At 42.4% G+C, this 22,918-nt stretch overlaps 1 protein-coding gene across 1 annotated transcript in view; it reads left to right on the top strand.

Moving 5' to 3' along the window:
• The first annotated feature begins 1,518 nt into the window (after positions 1-1,518).
• Positions 1,519-22,918, top strand: part of GINM1 (glycosylated integral membrane protein 1) — a 28,386-nt gene continuing 6,986 nt past the window's right edge. The window contains exons 1-5 of the mRNA XM_083374031.1: positions 1,519-1,728; positions 14,126-14,185; positions 16,730-16,826; positions 19,847-19,998; positions 21,611-21,767. Coding sequence (XP_083230157.1) covers positions 1,612-1,728; positions 14,126-14,185; positions 16,730-16,826; positions 19,847-19,998; positions 21,611-21,767 — 583 coding nt within the window. The 5' untranslated portion in view covers positions 1,519-1,611. The remainder of the gene's footprint in view (positions 1,729-14,125; positions 14,186-16,729; positions 16,827-19,846; positions 19,999-21,610; positions 21,768-22,918) is intronic.

The raw sequence follows: 22,918 nt of genomic DNA on the forward strand, positions 1-22,918 counted from the left end.
GTATGGATGGATGCTCTGCCAGTTTATTTGCTGCTATGTACAGTGGACCAGTCCTCCCTTGGTGGGAGTGCCAGTCATCTTGCCAGTGGCCAATCTGATAAAAAAAACCACCTTCTAAACAAACCATGTGTGTACTTTATGTAATATAATTGAGGTTGGCCTCACTACAAAAAAAGGGAAGGTTAAACTTTTTATGAGCCCCTGTACAGTATTTTGAACCAAACATACAAAACAAAACTGCATGTGAATGTTTGGGGACAGGAGAGAGCATGCTAATAATTACTTTATATAAACAAGATCTTGAGTTTCAATAAATTTTTATCGGGCCAAGTGATTAAAGAAAAAGAATTAAAAAAAAAGACGGGGCGGGGGAACAAATCTGGTGAGGCTCAATTGCAATTGGGGAGCAAACCGTGCCCGGTGCTGAATTCTTGGGAAAGTTATAAAAAATACAGTATAGTATTATTTTGTAAACCATGGCTTGGCCTTCAGATGAATTTTGTTTATTTATTTTAATCACCACCAAGTTTTTCTTTAATCCCTCCGATAAGGCACTAAAGAGCAGTTTCAGGAGCTGCCCGGGAGCTGTCACTGGTTCCTCGCGTCCAACTAAATGAAAAGGGGTCTTATTGTGATCCGCTCTGCCAACCCTTGTTTTTAAGGGTTAGGGTTAGCCAGCAGTGTGCTGCAGCTGCCAAAAAAGCCAACACAGTGCTAGGCTGCATTAACAGAGGGATAGAATCAAGATCAAGTGAAGTACTAATACCACTTTACAATGCTTTGGTAAGGCCACACCTGGAATACTGCATCCAGTTTTGGTCACCACGATGTAAAAAAGATGTCGAGACTCTAGAAAGGGTACAGAGAAGAGCAACCAAGATGATTAGGGGGCTGGAGGCTAAAACATATAGGGAACGGTTGCTGGAATTGGGTATGTGTAGTTTAATGAAGAGAAGGGTGAGGGGTGACATGATAGCAGTGTTCCAATATCTCAGGGGCTGCCACAAAGCAGAGGGAGCCAAGCTATTCTCCAAAGGACCTGAAGGCAGGACAAGAAGCAACGGATGGAAACTAGTCAAGGAGAGAAGCAACCTAGAACTAAGGAGAAACTTCCTGACGGTTAGAACAATTAACCAGTGGAACAACCTGCCTCCAGAGGTGGTGAATGCTCCAACACTGGAGGTTTTTAAGAAGAGACTGGACAGCCATTTGCCTGAAATGGTATAGGGTTTCCTGCCTGAACAGGGGGTTGGACTAGATGACCTCCAAGGTCCCTTCCAACTTTATATTATTATTATTATTATAAGGGCAGAAAGCTTTTGCGTTTGGTCGGAGCGGGGCCGGGATGGGGAGGACGATCGCACTCCCGCCTTGATTTCCTTGTCTTCAAACTCTTCAGAGGCGTCCACCGAAGGGAAATCACTGCTCCGCCGCCTTTTCCGTGCCCCGACCCTGGAAACACCTCGTCCCCGCTCGACATCTCGGCTTGTATTGCATCCTTCCCGGCGGTTTCCTCCTCGGCCCCGCCGGACTCCTCCCAGCTTCTGCTCGGCTCGTCGCCGCCTCTTGCTTTGTTGATGTTTCACTTAGTTTTAATGCGCAGTTCCCAAGATGGAGGCAGCGCTGGGGCCACGCGAGTTGCTCGGGCTGGTGGCCGGGCTCCTTCTGCTGCCTTCAAGCCTTTTCGCCCCGGATCCGACAGCCGCCTTCTCCCGGGTGGTGAGCCAGGTAGGCGAGGGAAAGTTTCCTTGAGGGACTCTGCTCAGAGGTCTTGGCAGGGTTGGCAGCGGAGCCCTGGAAATGTGTTTGTGTATATGTCTGTGTTGTAGGGCAAGAGGAGGGTGAGAAAAGGTCCGGTCTCCCTTCAGAGCCATAGGTGGGGCAGCTGAAGGTGTGATTCGGCACCCCGCGGGTGTGATCATCTGGCCATGGTGGTTTAGAAGAGGGATCTACTAAAGTAGGGACACGCAATGTTGCAATGCTGGTGGCTTTTCTGCCAAGTCCATTTGCAAAACAGTACCGTAAGTACGTGCGTGCTCTTTAAGGCAAGTGCTGGGATAACATGCGAAGATTTTTGCAGTTTGCGTATGGGAATTCTTCCTTTTCCGACAAAACACTTTTCTGAGTGATTTGTGATTGAATGGTTTTACAAAAAGATGCGATTGAGGCCTTTTGTACCTGTGTGTGTGTGTGTGTGTGTGTATGTGTCTTGAATACAATACCCAGCAGATATATAAAACTTGCTCCCATATTAGTTTTTAATGTATGTAGTAATGCAATTAGTTTTTGGGGATTGAGTACTTTAGGTAATAAATCTGCTCTTTATGGAAAGAACAATATGTTCTAAGGAAGTCTGTTTCAGTATTGATGTCCTTGTAAAACATGAATTGAATATTTCAGGTATTGTGGTGCATTTGTTGTCCTGTTGCCTTGGCTAAAGCGGTCACCTGTTATATTTGTCTTAGTTTGAGGTTTAAACATCACAGTAGTGGTTTTAGAGATCATCATTTCCAAATATTTGATGTGGTTAACTGCCATGATAATGTTAATTGATTAAAAAGCCCACAAACTCTTTCACACTCATGTAAAACAATTACATTTGCTTAATTTTACTTCTGCTTTACCATGGGGTACTTTAATAGGAAAGAATTGCCTTTATGGAGAGCTGTCAAAACAAAGATTAAATGTCGGTATTTACTTTGCTGCGCTAGACCTTGATTATCAGCCCTACTTTTCACATGTGTAGGTTGCTTTTCAAAGCCATTTGGGAGGTCCTCTGTATTTTACAGTAGGGCAGAAATACGAGTTTGAGGATCATTTTTAAAAAGCAGAGAACCTCCTTGCATCCTTAGTCCTGACCCAGTTCTTTGCCCAGGGTGGTTCCCTTCACTACAGAGAAGATGATTATATGCAAGAAAGATGATAATTACATGCAAAAAAAGAAGATGACTATATGCAAGAAATGAAATAGCAGATCATGTTGGCATTCTTTTGCCTCCCTCCCTCCCTCTCTCCTTCCCTTCCTTCCTTCACCTTCAACCTCAGAGAATGAAGATCTAGAAGACACTCAGCATAAAAGTAGAGTGTACTGAAGGAAGACAATGAAAAAGTGCTTCCAGACTGTTGCCAGGAAAAGTACATTGATGTGTTTTGAAAGCATCAGGAGTCAAACTCAATGCTCCACTTCAGCCAACAAACAAGAAGAAACCTTTGTTCCCAGTCTAAATAAAATATTTGTTCTTTAAAATTTACTATTCATTGGTGTAAATGAAAAGATAGCAACTTTACCCCAGTCTTCAAAAGTGGCAGCATCTGACTGGCAGGCTTGGGCCTGGTTAATATTTGGATGGGAAACGTCCAGGAAATACCAGAGCTTTAGGCTAGATTGAGATGATAAAAAATATGCTAAAGGAAGATAAAGAAAAAACTCAGACTGTTGCCAAGAAAATGACATGGGTATGTTCTGAAGGCATCAGGAGACAAGCTCATGATGAAGGATTCCTGTACTTCCACTTCTTCCAGTGTATTTGCTTCTTTTCCCTATTGTTTTACTCAAGTTTATTCTTCTAAGCAGGTAGTTATCAGAAGATCTGAGAAGTGACAGAACAATAATAGGTTAGTCTCTTCCTAAAAAAAATGACAGTGAATTCTCTCTTCCCATCTACCATATCTTGTTTGCTTCTAGGCATTGCATTCATTTCATGAGTTATTTATTGGTTTTGTAGCAGATGTGGATGCTTCTGCTGACTACAAATGCAGCTAATTTGCCTTTTCCAAATGTGAAGGCTCTAAAGATCTGATTGATTAGTTTGATCACAAAACTTCCTGGTATAATTTCTTTTCAGAAGGAAATTATTTTTAGAACAGAACATCAACCAGTTGTTAATAGGACAAGCTAAAAATATGGAAAGTTAAAAAATATGTGCAGTAAATTGGTTGTTCATGCAATTGTCATGCAAGTCCATTATTGCATAACTCCTGTGTCTTTCCAAATATTTACGCAATATGGACTCTGACCCTCTCTGATTTTTTTAAGATGAAATATGCTTCACAGCTGTCACATCTTCTTTGGTCTGTTGAAATGAGTTGGTCATTTTTTACATTTGAGTCAGAGAAATCACTGTGTAATCTAATATTCAGAATTATTGTGGAAAGGCCCAGAGAATTTTGAAATGAAAGATGATTAAATGCACTAAGGAAATACTTCCAAGGAAATACTTCCACCGTGTAATACAATATAGATAGTATATATTTGGAAACGCAAGGGATGCTGGGAAGCCACAAGGGAGAAGAGTTTAATAGTCATTGTTCCATAACAATAATATGTAAAAAAGAACATAATGTGGTATTTACTGATTAAGGCAAGAAACTGTAAGATCCAAATTAATTTCTTTGATGTTTGTGTTTTGTCATGTATAGGTTTTTGTAATTCTGTGAGAGAAATGTGTTTTGAATTAAGATTGCAAGCTGAAATTTTAATAGCATAAACTACCTATTTAGCAAGCAAGATTGTGTTGCCCTAATAAATCCAGCCGCTTTACAAGCATTGGTCATGTTAGAAATTACTTAGAAGGTCACCAAAAGTGATCACAATACCCCAGGACAATGCAACTGTTATAAATCAGAGTCAGTTGTCAAGGAGCTGAATTTTTATCATGTGCCCATGGGGATGCCGCAATGGTTGTAAGTTTGAAAAACAGTCATAAGTCACTTTTTTCAGTGTCGTCGTAACTTTGAACAGTCACTAAATGAACTGTTGTAAGTCAAGGACTATCTGTAATGCCTGCCGTGCTAAACTGACTTCATCCTCTAAGACTAAAGGTTCTTATAAATAGGGTATTTTTTTTCTAAGGTATCTTGGATGTTGACATCTCTCTTGTGCAGAATTTCAGTATACTCATTTCTTATTTGTTTGATCCTATTTGAATCAGTTACTGTCTGTCCCCTGGAATACATTAGCCCTTGTAGGAACCTCCTTCTGTAACCCAGAAGAAGATTCCTACAACGGAGATCTTTTGGAAGACCTTATTTTTCTGTGTCTGTTTTCATATTTGATACCTTTATAGATGACGTTACGATACTGCCTCTTGTCTCTTCTCCAAAATTCTTTGCGAAATTCCTTTCTGAGATCTTTGTCTTTCTTTGCTTTTGCTCTTCTTTTCTTGGCTATATCTGCTGTTTTTTATCTGGTTGTTTTCTTCTGATGTTTGGTCTTTTTAACTTTTCATGTTTAGCAACTTGCTTGATATCATTCCACAGTTCCTCTGGTTCTTCTTGATCAATGAGGCTGAGGACTTCAGAGTGATTTCTGATGTTCTGTTTAGAAATGATGGAAATATTTATTTGTTTGTTTCATAAATGTATATATGGTCACCCGTCTTGTATTCATAACTCTGGATAAAACTGGATAAAAACATAATAAAAAACAATCACATTTTAAAAGAACAGAAATAACATGAAATAACTGTGAAGCAGCTTTCACAAGAGATCGATGGAACGTTAAGGTGCTTCCAAGCGAAATAGGCAGAATGCATAGATGCAGTCATTATGAAGCTTTATTCATCGGCAGGTTATATAAAAAGAGCTATATGGCATGGAAGCATCCATGCTTGTAAGATAGAAGATAGATAGAAAGAGAAGCAGAGCTAGAACAAAGAAGCAGCCCCTGGGCAGAGGTATTTATGGGGGGTCTCGGCCCCTCCCTAGCCATAAAACTCTCTCGCCAATGGGGCTGCTGCAGGGGAGCAAAGAAGCCTCTTTGCTCCATCTGATGACCTTTTTGGGGAACTGCCATGGCTGGCACAAAACATGTAACAATTCCCCTTCTTGCCAGCCAATGACAGGGACCAGTGAATGTGTGTGAGGGGCAAGCAGGTGTCATAGACATGTATAAAAACATTCAGAAGACCAAACACAAACGCTTACACAGAAGGTTGTGCCGGTCAATGGGAACAGGTTTGGTGAACAGATCAGCTATCTGGTCAGCTGTATTACAGTGCTCTACACGTATAAAACCCTCTTTGACAAGCTGTCTGACATTTTTATAGCGTATGTCTATGTGGCGAGATCTAGAGCCTACTGCATAAGCCTCCGAGATTGCAATGGCGGCTGTGTTGTCCTCTAGAATTTGGATGGGCAGAGGAGGAGCTGCCCAGATGCTCGTTATCAGCTCATTGAACCAAGTCAAATCATTGGCCGTGTCTGACAGGCTGGCATATTCAGCCTCGGCCGTGGAGCAAGAAACAAATTTTTGCTGCCTAACATGCCAATGTATTGGGCAGCCATTTAGCAATATGAGTATACCAGAAGTGCTCCGCCTACTTTTGGTGTCGCCAGCCCAGTCTGCGTCTGAGTAAGCAGAGAGCTGGGCCGTCTCCCCCTTCTCTGGTTCCAGCACAAGGAGGGCATCGGTCGTGCCCCTGAGGTACCTAAGTACCCTCTTAACAGCAGTCCAGTGGAATTCCTTTGGGTGTTCCACATGCCTGGACAATAGATTTACAGCTAAAGCTATGTCAGGCCTGCTCCAATTGCTGATATATAGCAAGGAGCCAATCACAGATCTGTAAAGCGTATTATCTGTGAACTCAGGACCGTCCTTGTGAGTATGGTTGTAAAAGTCGCTTTGCATTGGGCTATGCGTGGGATTAGATTCTGCCATTTTGCATTTGGCCAATAACTCCTCTATCTTTTCTTTTTGAGATAGAGCGAACCCCCCCTTAGTGGCCAAAATATGCACACCCAAGTACTTATCAACCCGCCCCAAAGATTTCAAAGTGAACTTTTCTTCCAGGGCCTTGGCAAATTCATCACACCCTTCCTTGTCAGGTCCTACATATAGTAGGTCATCCACATAAACTAACACCCTTTCTGTGGTACCCTTTGAGTTGCGTGTGAAAACACATTTATCTGCACGGGATGCAGTGAAACCAACTCGTTCTAAACTTTTTCTAAGGCAGTCATACCATAGTTTCCCTGACTGTTTGAGACCATATAACCCTTTGTGGAGTAACCATGTATTTTCCCCTTCTTGCTGGTAGCCAGGAGGGGCCTTCACGTAGATCTGCCGGTCCAATTTGGCGTGGAGGTAAGCCGTCTGGATGTCGAATTGGAAGACTTCCTCCCCCAGAGCAGCTGCAGTCACGAGGGCGGTCTTGACGCTCTCTGCCCGGACAGTTGGAGAGTATGTCTCGCCATAGTCTTCCATATAGCGTTGGGCGAATCCCTGAGCTACCAAACGGGCCTTATACAGGTAGAGGCCATTGGCAAGTGGTTTTGCCTTGTAAACCCACCTTGTGCCAATGACTTTCCTTTCCTTTGGAGGTTGCTGGGGGGTGAAGACCTTGAGTTGTTTTAAGCTCTGCATTTCCTTCTCCATCGCGAGCTGCCATTTCTCCTGTTCTTCGATGGGCAGCTCCTGGATGTCAGAGAAGGATTTTGGGGTGACCACAACGCTGTTAACAGATGCGATGTGCCCAATGTCAATTCTCTTTGGCGGGATGCCTTTGTTGGACCGCTTTGACCTCCTTACCTTCTGCCACTCACCGCCTTTTTCTTCCGCGGGTTTCTGAGGCGTTGCTGGGGAACTGGAAGGCTCATCCTCCCCATCTGAACCAGGTGGGATGACATCTTCGTCTTGTTCCACACTTTCGTCGGTGGCAGGGTATGTGGACGTCTCAGGTGATGTTGTAGTCGGTGTGCCCTTGTTGGGACGGTTGATATATGGGCTCAGATCATTGGAGTGTATCTGGGCCCAATTGGAGTCCTCTTCGAAGGAGGCAGATTGGGAAGTCACAATCTTGCCCCCTTCTCCCAGGAAACGGTAGGCCTTGGAGCCAGGAGCGTAGCCCAAGAACCTCAGTCTCTGGGAGACAGATCTCCCCTTCTTCCGCAGCTGCTTGGGGATGTGAACCCATGCATAGGACCCAAAAACACGTAAATGTCCAAGATTTGGTTTCCTACCATGAACTAGGAAATATGGGGTCTGGTTCACAACACTGCTCCAAGTGCGGTTTAAGGTATAATTGGCGTATTTTACCGCTTCTGCCCAGTATGATTCTGCGACCCCTGCGTCTGCAATCAGACTACGCATCATAGTTTGTAGGACTCCATTTCTTTTCTCTGCCACACCATTCTGAGCGGGGGTGAAAGGCGCGGTAAGAAAATGGCGGATGCCCTTACGCTTTACCCAGTCCTGGAATTTTCGGGACATGAACTCAGCCCCGCGGTCGCTCTGCAGTTGTGCAATCTTGGTTTTATACTGGGTCTCTACAAGGTTGTAGAGTGATTTTATGGCGTCAAAGGCTCCAGATTTTTCTGTGAGGATATACACATGGCCGTACCGTGAAAAATCATCAACTGCAGTGAGAAAATACTGACTTTTCCCTAGAGATGGTGTGAAAGGCCCGACCAAATCAACATGAACTAGTTGATATGGGAATTGGGTCTTACGCAGTGATGTTTTTGGGATAGGCGCAGCTTTCCTCTTTGACTTCTTACAGATTGCACAGTCCAGGAATACCTCACAATCTTTGAGCTGGACTCCCTCAGCAAACTCTCCCATCTTTTTAACTACAGGGAAGCTTGCATGACCTAATCTTCGGTGCAAAATATGGGCACACTTATCGTGGAGTGGCTTCCCGACTGACACCCTCTTGGCTTTGGTAGCCTTGAGCGGTGCTTCAGGTGACAGCTGAGGTTGGGATTTCTTATCCACACTGCCTTGCTGTGGGGGCTTGGATGCAACCGCTTCACCCTTGCGGTCGTTAAGCAGTCTTGGGGTTGTCTGTGAGGCCCCTTCTAAGGGGGAGAAATATGGCAAATCATCTATGATGGCTATATTTCCAATGACCCTCTGGTCCCGGGTGACATGACCTCCCCCTTTGCGAAATAAAACTTCCACCCCGTCATCGTCACATAACTTGATAATGCTCAACAGGTTGTTGGCAATAGAGGGCGCGTGTAAGACACCTTCAACTTTTCCAAGCCCGGGTAGAGAAACCGTGCCCTCCCCAATAACCAAAGCTTTATCACCGTTGGCCACCTTGACAGATGATTTCATTTTCTTTACTCTTTTAAAACCTTGACTCACATTAGTAATGTGAGATGAAGCTCCAGAGTCCAGCAACCATAAGTCAGTGGAGCTATCAGCTCTTGTGGTGGGGGCACAGGTAGACACAAGATTGTTAGTACTTTTGGCCCCGCCACGGCCCCTTCCTTGTCCCTTGCCCCTACCTTGATTGGGACCACGCTTGGGGCCTTGTTGAAAATGGGGGCAGTCCTTCTTGAGGTGCCCCTCAGAGCCACAGGTGAAACACTTGAGTAGAGCATTAACCCGCTCTGAGTTGCGGTGTCGTGTGCTGGCTGGCTGGCTGGTGACTCTGTTGTATTCTCCTGTATGTCTACGTCTGCTATCTTCGTCAATGAGTCTGCCCTCGAGGTAGGACAGAGGCATGGGTCCATCCCTGCCCCCTTCCAGGGAAATAATAAAATTGTTCCAACTTTTGTCCAGGGAAGCCACAATAACTGCGACCAAGTTCTCTTCAGGTATTCGGTAATTTTTGGACATTAGTTGCGCCCTGAGGGATTTTAATTTTCCAAGATGTTCTGCCATGCTGGCCCCAAACCTGAGTCTTGTGTTGTAAAACTCAGTAGTGAGTCTGGTGAGAGAACCCATGCTCTTGCTGTTGAATAAATTGTATAATAAGCGCAAGGCTGCGCAAGCTGTGAGTCCATCTGGAATGCTAGGGAACATATTATCATCGATGGACTCCATCAGAATGGAAAAAGTCTGTCTATGAAGCCACTCTTCTCGTGAGCTCCACGGGAAAGGTGGTGGGTTCAGGGCCATTTCAAGAATCCCATCCTTTAATAGACATACTTGCAAGTTTCTATTCCAACTGTGATAGTTCTCACCCCCAATTTTCAATTTTTCAAAGTTGGGAGGCAACGGGGACGCAATTAGAAACGTATTATCCCATTCTTGGAGCATTTGGGAGGTTGGCATTGAAAAAAATGGTAAAGGTACCCCTCTAGTGGGCGTTGATGGTATATTTCTCTGATTTTCAGATGGCCCCCCTTCTGGGTTAAAAAGCCCGTACTGGGCATGTCCGGAAAACACGTGATCAGGGGGTGGGCGGAGCCCAAGATTGCCGGCCGGCACTTGGTTTTTAAAATGCTCTGGAAATCCTTCCTGGAGCCCCCCCGGCCCTGGATTGCCTTGAGAAGCCCATCGCTGTTCCTGAAGACCTTGGGGATGGCTAAAGCCGATGCTGGAGGAGGGGGCCAACCCCCCCCCGAAGGCCAAGTAAGGAGAGCGCCTGGGCGGGGGCGAAGGGAAGGCTGGGGGCCCCGGAGAGAGGGTCGGGGGCCTTGGGGGGTAATGGGCAGTCTTATAGCCATCATAGGTCACGAGGGTTTCTGCTGGAGAGAGCCCAGGAGTTTGCATGTTGCTTCGGCCGTATGCCAGGGGTTGCTGGGCCTCCAGACTTAATTGAGGCCTTTCTTTGTTAGAAAATGTGGGCGCACAGGGGGCTGCCATCTTGCTTCCTGTGCCGGGCCATGCGGTCTCCCTGGGCGCAGCCATCTTGTTTCCTGTTGCCCCAGGAAGCTGGAGGTCACAGTTAGGCAGGGGATTTCGCGCCGAAAGCCCTGGGGCCCCGGGGTTACTCAGGGTGGCAGGCGCCATATTGAGGGGCCTCGTGGTGGCTGAGGGGGGGCTTACCCGGCATCCACAGTCCTTCTGCACTGATGTCCTCCGTGGAGAGGCTTGTGGGGTCTCCTGTACTTCAAGGAGTTTTAGAAGCAGTTCCTTGCATTCTGGTGTAGACATTTGATCCACGCGTTGCTTGCGTTGGGCCCGGAGCGCTTCTGCTGCATCTTGACAGTCTTGGGCGGACTGTAAAACTTCCAAGCTTCCCTCTGTGGCGTGCAGAAGGAAGCCATCTGTGCTCTCACCTGGAGCGGGGCTTGCTTCAGGGGCTAGAGCTGTAAATCTTGATTGAAGACTCCTGGTCACAATCTGCGATTTCCGGCCATCCATTTCAGTTTCAAATCTAGGCATTAGCTGCAGGCTTTGGAAGCGTTCCCTTTAACCATCCTCTCTGCTACCAACTTGTGAAGCAGCTTTCACAAGAGATCGATGGAACGTTAAGGTGCTTCCAAGCGAAATAGGCAGAATGCATAGATGCAGTCATTATGAAGCTTTATTCATCGGCAGGTTATATAAAAAGAGCTATATGGCATGGAAGCATCCATGCTTGTAAGATAGAAGATAGATAGAAAGAGAAAAAAATGCAGTCATTATGAAGCTTTATTCATCGACAGGTTATATAAAAAGAGCTATATGGCATGGAAGCATCCATGCTTGTAAGATAGAAGATAGATAGAAAGAGAAGCAGAGCTAGAACAAAAGAAGCAGCCCCTGGGCAGAGGTATTTATGGGGGGTCTCGGCCCCTCCCTAGCCATAAAACTCTCTCACCAATGGGGCTGCTGCAGGGGAGCAAAGAAGCCTCTTTGCTCCATCTGATGACCTATTTGGGGAACTGCCATGGCTGGCACAAAACATGTAACAATAACATTGTAGCCAAGAACATCTAGTTAACACAACTGAGTTCACACAGTATGCTAAAGAGCATGCTAGGAAACTGTCTGGTTGTAAGTGTGAAAAAAGGGCCATAAAACCCTTTTTTTCAGTGCTGTTGTAACTTTGAACAGTCACTAAACAAACTGTTGTACGTTGAGGACTACTGTAGTTGGAGAGTAAAATGGGATAATTGCCATGTTGAAGGGTGTCTGGGAAATGTAATTGATATTATTCAGCCACTGTATCCAAGTACTGGTCTTGCTATATATTTTTCCTGACTATGAAAGAAGACCATTTCTTAATAATAATAATATAGTTGGAAGGGACCTTGGAGGTCATCTAGTCCAACCCCCTGCTCAAGCAGGAAACCCTATACCATTTCAGACAAATGGCTGTCCAATCTCTTCTTAAAAACTTCTAGTGTTGGAGCATTCACCGCTTCTGGAGGCAGGTTTTTTTTTTAATTCCATTTATATCCCGCCCTTCTCCGAAGACTCAGGGTGGCTTACAAGCTTAGCAGTAGCCTTCATTCTATGTATATGCCTGCTTATTAGGGCTTTCACACACACACACCCAGCGGCATTATTACAAAGTCAGCTTAATTGCCCCCAACAATCTGGGTCCTCATTTTACCTACCTCGGAAGGATGGAAGGCTGAGTCAACCTTGAGCCTGGTGGGACTCGAACCTGCACTAATTGCAGGTAGCTGGTGTTACTTAAGGAGGCGTTAGCCCACTGCTCCACCAAGGCTCCAAGGTTGTTCCACTGATTAACTACTCGAACTGAAGTTTCTCCTTAGTTCTAGGTTGCTTCTCTCTTTGGTTAGTTAGTTTGGTTAGTTTCTTCTTAGTCCTAAGTAGTAAATAGTATGATCTTCCCAGTAAGAGTATTCTGTTCTAATCCATTTCAGTTCACTGATGCCTAAAATGTCAGTGCAAATGATTAATTTCATCTTTCACTCTGTTGCGCTTTCCCTGTTCATAATTCTTATGTTCCATGTTCCTATTGCAATTCTATCTCTGCAGTTTTGGATTTTCTTTTCCTGCATGGTCAGTTGGCAACTGAGCACCCTACATTTCTTAATTCAGTCACGTCATAAACAGATTGGTATTCTGAAAGATTCTCACTGGTTTCTCTACCGTGACCTAAAGGGCTTATCATCTGGCATCATCGTGTCAGTCAGTTTTTATTATATATCTATATGGGTCTCTTGGTAATACAGGAATTATTTTACAATGTGTCCTCCAGCACAATATGAAACAATGGCTTTGACATTGTCACTACAGCAATTATCTGACTTTAATATCTTCCAGTATCGCTGCTGTCCAATATAGGTGCCTACGTGCTTTAGCTGAGTAGCTGGAATGATGTTCAAGCCTTGAGAGATGATATGTTTCTGGCATTCTCTCCCAGCTATCTTTGCTCACCCCTTACAGGAACATGCCTCCCCCCAATAATAAAGCAGCACAGCAAGACTTCAGAGGAACCCATTACTATAATAACCTATCAAATTTCAATCCTGGTGATTTCAGTAGGTCTCTTCTAGGAAGTACGGTGGCTCAGTCAAATATGCATAGTAAAATGTTTGGTTGCACATATTGCAACTATTGTGAAGATTATGCCACTAATTAGGGTGAGTATATGTTGGATCATATAAGATGTACATGAACATAGCTGCCCATTATTTAGAGTTCAGTTCAGAATGTATGGGTAATTTGACTGCAAACGGTTAAGCCTTTAGTGGTAGGCAAACAAAATAAATAAATAAAAAACACTTTGGTTTTGGAATATTCTTTATTGCTAGCAAAGTATCATAATAGAAATCTATGAAACAAATTCTTCAGCTAATGTAATTAAAGCAGAGTTATTTTGAACCTATTTGTCACATTTTCCCCCTCCTCTATATTTAGATTTTCTGTAATAGCCCTGTTTCCATCTATAACTATTACTTCTGTCTGGCACTTCCCCAGGGGCTGTTAGACCAGAGGTCCCCAACCTTCTGGGCACCAAGAACCGGTTACGTAGAGAGAGATTTTTCCACAGACCAGTGTGTGTGTGGTTTTGTGTGTTGCCTGCATCCTGTGGATGGGGCTTTCCTTGTTTGTGCAGACCGGTTGCTGGCATGCCGTGGCCCAGTACTGGTCCATGGACCAGGGGTTGGGGACCCCTGTGTTAGAGAATTCATTATAGGAAATCACCTGATTATACAATTTGTATTTATGGTCAGCATAGTATGTATGATTAGATATAAGAGGCACATTAGGGTCTTGATAGTTACTGCATATGCACCACATTGGCCTCTTCTATTCTGGGGTCATTGAACCTGTTTGTGGCACTTTGTTCCGCCTTCAGTTTTTCAATCATGGTTACTTAGACACAGATTTCAGAAATGCTAGATCCTGACAGGCCACATTGTGGATGGAAACATAAATTTGTCTCACAATCTTTAAATTAAATTAAGTACCTAACTTAGTTTATAAACTGTACTGAATATTTCTTTCTTTTTCTCTTCTTTCTTTTTTCCTTTCATTCCATTATTTCAGGAAAACATCAAGATTAAAGTAAATATATTGGAAAACACTGGGGACATTCAGGAAAGACAGGTATTGTATGTTCAACTTCCTGTACTTTATTTAGCAAAAAGTCTTCTTTTTACTATTGTGATTCATCAGAAAAAAAAGTCAGCTTAAGGATCTTTCCAGTGGTGGGATTCAGCCGATTCGCACCAGTTCGGGAGAACTGGTAGCTAATATTTTGTTGCCCAGGCCCAGAACGGACTTCCAGAAGTGGCAACCACACAGAGAACCGGTTGTTCACATAGTTGAATCCCACCACTGGGTCCTTCTCATTTCTATAGTAGTACAGTAAATATATTGAGTTGTTGATTAACATTTTAGGAATATTCACGTAATTCCTTTCAATAGTTTTGTTATGTTTGTACTGCCTTCTGTGGGTTTGTAAAATTTAGGAGGTTATTTGTTGGGTTCCAGATGTGGTGCTTAATTGGCATTATTCTATATGCATAGCAATGTGTCTGAATGTATGTATTTTGTATGCTTGTGTGCTCTTTTTGAGCATAATAGTTTGTCAGTACATAGTATGAACTGACAGATTATGAAGTCCTTTGGATAATATGTGGACCTTGCTCAGCTCCTCTCAGTCGATGGTGACAACAGGCTTAGCTGTTCCTGAGATACACTGATCATAGTTCTTAGCTTACAGAGTCTAAGGAGAAACAGAGGACATGTTTTCCACTGCTGGTTAGAAGTCCGAGGTACCAGTCTGAGTTAAAGGACTGGTTTAACTTAACAGAAAAATTAATAAAGTGGTGGTCTCTCAGCTTGGTTGTTTTCTTGCAGATGTTTCATTATCCAAGCTAGGTAACTATTTTGTTAATGATGGTAATCAAAATTGAGAAGCAGTGGCTTGTCATTTAATGAGTATCTAAATTACAGCCAGAAATTAGGTTTTTAAGTTTTAAGTGACTTCCTATCAAATAGTGTACATTCTGCTTCTTGCTCCTCTTGCAAGACCTTAGTTTTTTCACACAGAAATGCTTTGCAGGTTATGTTTTTAAGATACAATCCAAAATCACTAAAATCAGTGTCCATATAGTAAGAGATCAAGCCAGTTTGGTGGAGTGGTTAAGGCCCCAGGCTAGAAACCCAGAGACGAGAACTTCTAGTTCTACCTTACGCACAAAGCCAGCTGGATCTATCTCAGACCTAAGAAAAAGATAATGGCAAGCTGCATCTAAAATCTTACCAAGAGGAACACAACAGAATAACAAGTTGGAAGAGACCTTGGAGATCATCTAGTCCAGAGGTCCCCAATCTTTTGGGCACCGGGGTCCGGTTCCATGGAGAAAGGTTTTTCCGTGGACCAGAGAGTGTGTGGTTTTGTGTGCTGCCTGTATCCCATGGATGAGCCTTTGCTTTTTTTGTGCGGACTGGTTGCTGGCATGCCGTGGCCCGGTGCCGGGGACCCCTGATCTACTCCAACCCTCTGTTCGAGCAGGAGTTCTAAGATGGCGGCGCCTGGAATGGCTGCGGCTGCATTGGCTCTTGAAGGTGAATAGTTTTGGGAGGGATAGTAAGGGCTATAGGCCACATGATCAGGAAGATTTTAATGTGTTTGAGCAACATGGTGGAACTAAGGTAACGTACGACATACGACCGACAATCTTTGCTGGCATGGTGAGTTTCTAGTTGTTTTGGAACTGTTGGTGAGACCGTTAAAAGTCGTTGGCGCTGTTTGAATTTGTTCTACCAGCAGCAAGATCTGACTGCTGGCCCAGTGATGGATTCTACTGCAAATCAGGGCTGTTTCCAGAGGAGGCAGAGGAGGAGAGGACCTGGAGCTTATGGAGCGAAGGAACTGGATGAGGCTGTCGGCAGGCCCAGAGGAAGAGAGAGAGGCTTTTGGAGGAGTTGGTGGCGGCGGCAGCAGCGTGCTCCAGGGGCGAAAAGAAGCAAGGCCTCTTTAAGGAAAGGGTGGAAGAGTTAGGATCAGAAAAAGGAAAGAAGGCGAGGTTGTCAGAATACAAGCGAATTTGAGGGCTAATCCACATGGAGCCCCATTTCCATCTGTCCTGTTTGCCATCGTTCACTCCCTAGAGACTAAAATGGACAATGTGAAATTTGAGCGGGCCCCGAACAAGGAGTATATATCAGAGGTAATGACCCTTTGAAAGCTGTATGCAACGAAATTTCATTTTGATGTATGCCGATTGGTGTACATTCAAAGTGACAATAAAGTTATCATCAGGAGACCCTACCATTTCGGACAAATGACTGCCCAGTCACTTCTTAAAAGCCTCCAGCGATAAAGCACCCGCAAGTTCTGAAGGCAGTTCCACTGATTGATTTCACTGTTATCGACTGCAGAGGTTTGCCCAGGCAGTCACCAGGAATACACATTGACTCAAAGGGACCAAAAAGAAAAGCAAAACAATAGCAAATTTATCAGCATATTTGGATGGTAACTAATTTTGAATTGCTTATATTTATAACTTATTTGGATAATTGCTATGATGATTGTATAAATTAAACAAAACCTGGTCAACTTTGTATTTTGAAATGTATAAAACTCCCTTTTTATGACCCTGTACATTCAATATATATTATTCTGTGGATTTTTTTTTTTAGGTTGTCCTTAATATTACTTACGTGAACGGTCAGGTGTATGTAAATGACTTTCCACTGAAGAGCGGAGTCACACGGATAAAATGTCAAACTTTAATCTGTGAGTATTTCTTAATTCACTATCTGGATTTTATGTTCCTCTGTAATTCTATAGAGATAGTCCTCGACTTATGACCATGTTTGGGACTGGGACCTCAGTTGCTAAAGGATGTAGTGCCTAAGTGAGGCATGCCAATTTTATGACATTTTTGCTGCATTTGTTTAGAGAATCACTGTGGCCATTAAGCAAATCTGGCTTCCCCCGTTGGCTTTGCTTCTCCAAAGCCCCCTGGAAAGTCACAAATGCCAATCATGCAATCCCAGGATGCTGCAACCATCTTAAATGTATGCTAGTGCCAAGCACCCAAATTTTGATCACATGACCACGGGGATGCTGTGACTGTGGTAACTATAAGGACTGGGCAGGAATCACTTTTTTTTTTTAGCACCGTTGTAACTTTGTATGGTCATTAAACTAATGATTGTAAGTTGAGGAATGCCTTTAATTGTTTGCCTCCCCAGAGTCACTTTACACGGGATGGACAGGCATATACATTTGATAAAACCTCTGCATATAAGTTAGTAACAATATATTTTCATTTCTAAAGAATTCAAGATCATTTCTTGATTCCTTGAATTAATTCAGGGTAGTTCACGGTTCAGAACAAAACACAAATGGAGATTAGAAGCTGATTTTGTGAAAGCCCTGAACAAGTTCCTGTTTGGTTAATTTATTGTATCACAGGCTGAGCTGTAGAAACTCAAGGATGTGACTCCACCCTGATAAGTCCTGTCCGTCTCCTCTTGCACCGGCACACATCCAGCTGAGTTGGTGAAGGAGAAAAACAGCATGGTTTCAGATAATCTTAGCAAAACACTTTTTAATGAAATTTTCCAAATTCATATTCTCTGTAAATAAAAAAATGGAAGTTTTCCTGAAAGCATAAAAGAATTACCCAGTACATACAAATTTAAAATGATACTTATTAGAAGAAGCAAAAATTCTGGTTTGTTTTTTTTTTGCTGTTATGTGCCTTACATTGAAAGGAAAGATACAAATTGGATATAAAAGCATAATTTACAAAGCCGAAGCAATTACATGCTATTTACAATTTTTTTATACACCAAGTATTTACCTGATATACTGGTCGTGGCGAGTTTCAAGGCTAGCTTCTAAGATAATGTATTCTTTACTCATGGACATGCTAATATATTTTAAAACTGGTTCTTAATAGTTTAGAGCAATATGCATACAAAGATGCTGCAGAAGAAGTGAATCCCAGCAGTGGTTCACTGTGGCCTTTTTAAAGGTATCTCTCCTGTCCTTTTTAGCGTCAAAACTAAATCTAGTACAGGTAATCCTCAACTTACAACCATTCATGTAACGACCATTCAAAGTTACAACGGCATTACAAAAAGTAACTTACAACTGGTCATCACACTTAACTGTTGCAGCATGGTTACATGATCAAAATTTGGGTGCTTGGCAACTGGTGTGTATTTACAATGCTTGCAGCATCCTGGTATCACGTAATTGCCATTTACAATCTCCCTAGCTGGCTTCTGACAAAGTCAATGGGAGAAGCCAAATTCACTTAATGATTGCATGATTCACTTAATAGCTGCAGTGATTCACGTAATCATGGCAAAAAAGGTCATAAAATTGGGTGTGACTTACTCAGCAATCACCTTGCTTAGCAACAAAATTCTGGTCCCAATTGTGATCATAAGTCAAGGACTACATGTATGGTCTAAAGCAGGGGTGTCAAATTCGCAACATCACGTGACTTGTCGTGACGTATTGCGACTTTTTCCCATTGCTGGTAACGGGGTGGGCGCGGTTTCACTATGATGCATCTGGCCGGCGGGCTGGCAGTTTGACACCCCTACTCTAAAGAAACAAAGTGCTTCTCGTTTCATGGGGTTTTCACTGTGGAAAAGTGTACATTTCATTTAATCTTCAAACAAAATTTCATTTGATGTAATGTAATAGCTAATTGCCTTTAGTTCTCTGAATTTCTATTAAATTCTGAAGAGAATCACCTGATCTCATGATACAGTGCCACATGTTTTTCCCCAGATACATGAAGCAGAATGTTTGACTGCAAATCGTCGCTGACTTTACTGGATTAAATGGAATTGGAGGGAGTCAGATTAGGGAGATTCAGTACTCATAATATCGAAAGCCATGGGAACAAGTCCTTGACACTCCAAAGCTGGATCTCAGTTCAGTTGTGCATAATAAATGCCAAGGCTTCTCTGCCACACAAACATCCTGATGATAGTCGTGTTCTATGCAAATTTAATTTAATACGGTGGCAGCACTAATTACTATTCTACTGAAATCAGCGTAAGTGTACATGGCCTGGAAAGGAAGTTGGGCGTTAGCATGGTAGCAGTGAGCTACAGAATTGAGAGAAACCTGTGTTGTAGGAAGACAGCTTCCATTTGAAAACGAGAAGAAAATAAGAGCTTGTCACTTAGTGTGCTATTCCATATGTGGTGTGGTGGCTCAAATTATGGATGCTTTGGGTTGAAATATTAAATGTAAATCTAAATACCTTTGGTCAGCTCTTTTATTCAGTGATTTCTGTGGTCCACATAGGACAAGTGGAACAGCTGGATTTTCTCATTTTTCCTTTAGGTGTAAGAGTGATAATATAAAGTTAGTTTCCCCTAGTAATTCAGTAGCTTCTATCAAATAGTATGGAGAGGTGTATTCAACTTCACTCAGTGATTTGAAGAACCTACAAGGCAGATTTGGGAAGAAAGGAGCTGCCACCTAGGGCAGGAGGGAAGAAGAGAGAGTGGGAAAATGTAATTGTGCAAAAGATGATCTTTGCTGAAGACAGTCTACAAAGTAGAAAATATTCCTGTTTCCATTTTAATAGTCTATTTAGCCCTCTGTCATTTCTCTTAAAAATAACTCTGAAATTTACACCAGCTAGTTATATTAACTCAGTACGGATTTACAATATGGCATCCAATCCAGTTTGCAACACTGCTTTGTTGTGTAACTTGTTTTTAGATATTTTGTTTCTCTGCATGGCGACTATATGACATACAGTTGTTTGTTGATAGTGAAGAATGGAAACCACGATACCTTATTGGATCAGAAGCAATTAGGCGTTGTCAGCGTTCGCATTATGATCCACGAGTGGCCATTGGCATCAAGCTCCAACTTGCAATTGATTGTTGTTCAAGAAGAAGTGACGGATATAGATGAAAAGCAGGCAAGTATTCTTTTTTATAAATCATTGCATTTACTAGCTTAGGCATAAATCCACAGTGGAGGAATGGTTTTGCGGAATGATCACACATTTTAGTTCTATGGTTTATCTTTGCCCTCAAACCAAAAATACTGCTGCCTGAAGTTATACAGTTCTGTGTCCTCTTTTGTATTAGAATATGTAATTTTTTTAATTAAAAAAGCCCTCAATGATACCACCCTTCATATATTTTTGTAAATTTTTTGCAGGAATTTCGATGGTATTTATATAATTATATTTTAAGAATGTGTGTGTGTATGTATGTGTATGTGTATATATCTGTTTTGCTTAACAACCAAGTGAGAGGTATTGTTGCAGGCCAGTTGTGGTCACATGATTTTTCGCTTAGTGACTGTGGCGTTTGGCAACAAATTTGCTGACCCCTTTCCTGGGTGCTAAAACAAGGATTACTTATAATTAGGAAACGAACTGCAAATAAAACAAAATGCTGTTAGAGATATATATTGAATATTCTTTGTCTAAGTTAAGGAGAGAGAGTGGGGCAGCTTATAATCATTCCTTTGCATCCTATGATTTTTGGCAATGAATTAGCAGTGCCTTTTAAGAGATGTTGATGCAATTCATGCACAGGGCTACTTGTGCCAAAATAACGATGGGGACTGTGGGCTAGCTAGAAAAGAGCATATTGATTTCTTCAGTCTGGCCAAGCCAGTAGACTGTAATAGGTAAAGTGATGGACAAGGAAGATCCAGGTGCAAATGAATCCTTCAGAAGAAAAACTCACTAGGTGCCTTAGGGCCAGTCCCTCTTTTCAGATCAACTGATCTGACATGAGATTTTTACTGGGGAAGAAAGAAAACACAGGGAGAAAATATTATTTCCACCTCCTAAAACAAAGATGGAATATTTATCTACTTAATTTGTATGCTGCCCATTCCCAAACGGATAAAGTTATCTAAAATAAAGAATAGCCCCAAATAATGAAGAAAGCCTCCAAATATGAACAAAAATGAACAGTGTTAAATATTGTAAACTGGGGAACACAAACGTATGTGTCTCTTGGAGTCCCATCTTTAGTCATAATTTACTTATAGGTTTCTAAGTAAATAATACAGTAGTAACTCTTGGGTTACATTTTATTTTGCCTCTAAAATATTCAGAATTCATATCATTCACTCAAACAGTACAAATGTAGAAATGAATGTTTGGGTTCAGAATTCATCTGTATTTCTTTTGATTGTTTTGAAAGGCAACATTCTACTTATTTTCTTACCTTGTTCACTGAAAAAAACATAATCCATATTGATGCTAGAAATGGAGCCATTTGCTTTCCCTGATGATATGATATACAATATATATGATATCAGTATGAATATGATGATGAGTAACAACCAGAGAGCATTTCCTCCTAACAGTTCACGTACTTCACGAGGTGAGGGGGGAAAAAACAGGTAGGAGCCCATTTAGCTGTGACCTAAAAGAAAATCCACTTTTCATCTTGAAATCACTTTTTGCAATACTTTTTCTGATAGAAAAAAAAGCTGGACTGTTTTCCACAACATTCCCTACATGTGTGAACAAGAAAATAGCTCCCATTGTTGCCCTTCTTTTGCAGGTTAAACAAGATGAAGTGATAGAAATAGACTTATTGGTAAAGGATCAGCAAGTCCTGAGGCATACAAACTACACCGTTCCTCTGGAGGAAAGTATGCTGTATTCCAGCCCGAGGAACAATGATATTTTGTTTACGCTTCCCAACTTTGCAGGAAAAGGTACTCAGTCTTGTTGAGTTGCAAGAATTGGACTTGGTTTTATTTATTCATTCATTCGGTTTTTATAAAGGGACGCGGTGGCTTAGTGGGTTAGCTTGTCGATCAGACGCTGAGCTTGTCGATCAGAAGGTCGGCAGTTTGGCGGCTCGAATCCCGAGTGCCACGTAACAGAGTGAGTGCCTGTTACTTGTCCCAGCTTCTGCCAACCTAGCAGTTTGAAAGCACGTAAAAATGCAAGTAGAAAAATAGGGACCACTACGGTGGGAAGGTAACAGCGTTCCGTGCGCCTTTGGCGTCTAGTCATGCCGGCCACATGACCACGGAGATGTCCTCGGACAAGTGCTGGCTCTTCGGCTTTGAAATGGAGATGAGCACCGGCCCCTAGAGTCAGAAACGACTAGCACGCATGTGCGGGGGAACCTTTACCTTTACCTTTATCTCATGTAAGTGATTCCTTTTTTTTTCTTTAAAAAGAAGCTATTGAATTTATTTGTGGTCATTTTACTTAAGAGTTCAGACTTTTTTTTGAGAGTTCTTCATAAGAAGGGAGTTGATTAAATTGATTCATTGTTAACTCTATCTGGAATCTTTCAGTGTTCGTGGACTTTTTAGGTATGGATTTTTTTTAAAGATTATCATAGCCAGGTAAATATATAAAATATTGCAAGCAATGATCAGATACCTTGGATTTAATAACTCTACCCCTCAAAAAAATTGATGGTCACATCAATAGCCATAAATTGGCCTCTTTTTATAGGGAAGTCAAATTAATATGGGGTAGAATTGGTTTTGTTTTGTTTGTATTCTTTCATAATGGTCTTAGGAAAAATTGAAACATGGGCCAGATCTGTGTTTCTCTCCTAGCAAGTTTCAGATGTGTGTGGACTTCAATTCTTAGGGGAATTATAATAATTGAAATCCACACATCTGAAAGTTGCTGAAGTTGAGAGACCTTGGACTAGATCAGGGGTAGGCAACCTCGGCTCTTTTATGACTCATGGACTTCAATTCCTGCTGGCTCAGGAATTCTGGGAGTTGAAGTTCATGAGTCATAAAAGAGCCGAGGTTGCCTACCCCTAGTCTAGTCTAACAAAGAGAACAACTAGGGATGACATAATAGCATAGTTGATAGATGATAGCATAGTTGATAG

Source organism: Vipera ursinii (genome assembly GCF_947247035.1).
Source record: "Vipera ursinii genome assembly, chromosome: 1".
In the NCBI taxonomy this organism is placed as follows: Eukaryota; Metazoa; Chordata; class Lepidosauria; order Squamata; family Viperidae; genus Vipera; species Vipera ursinii.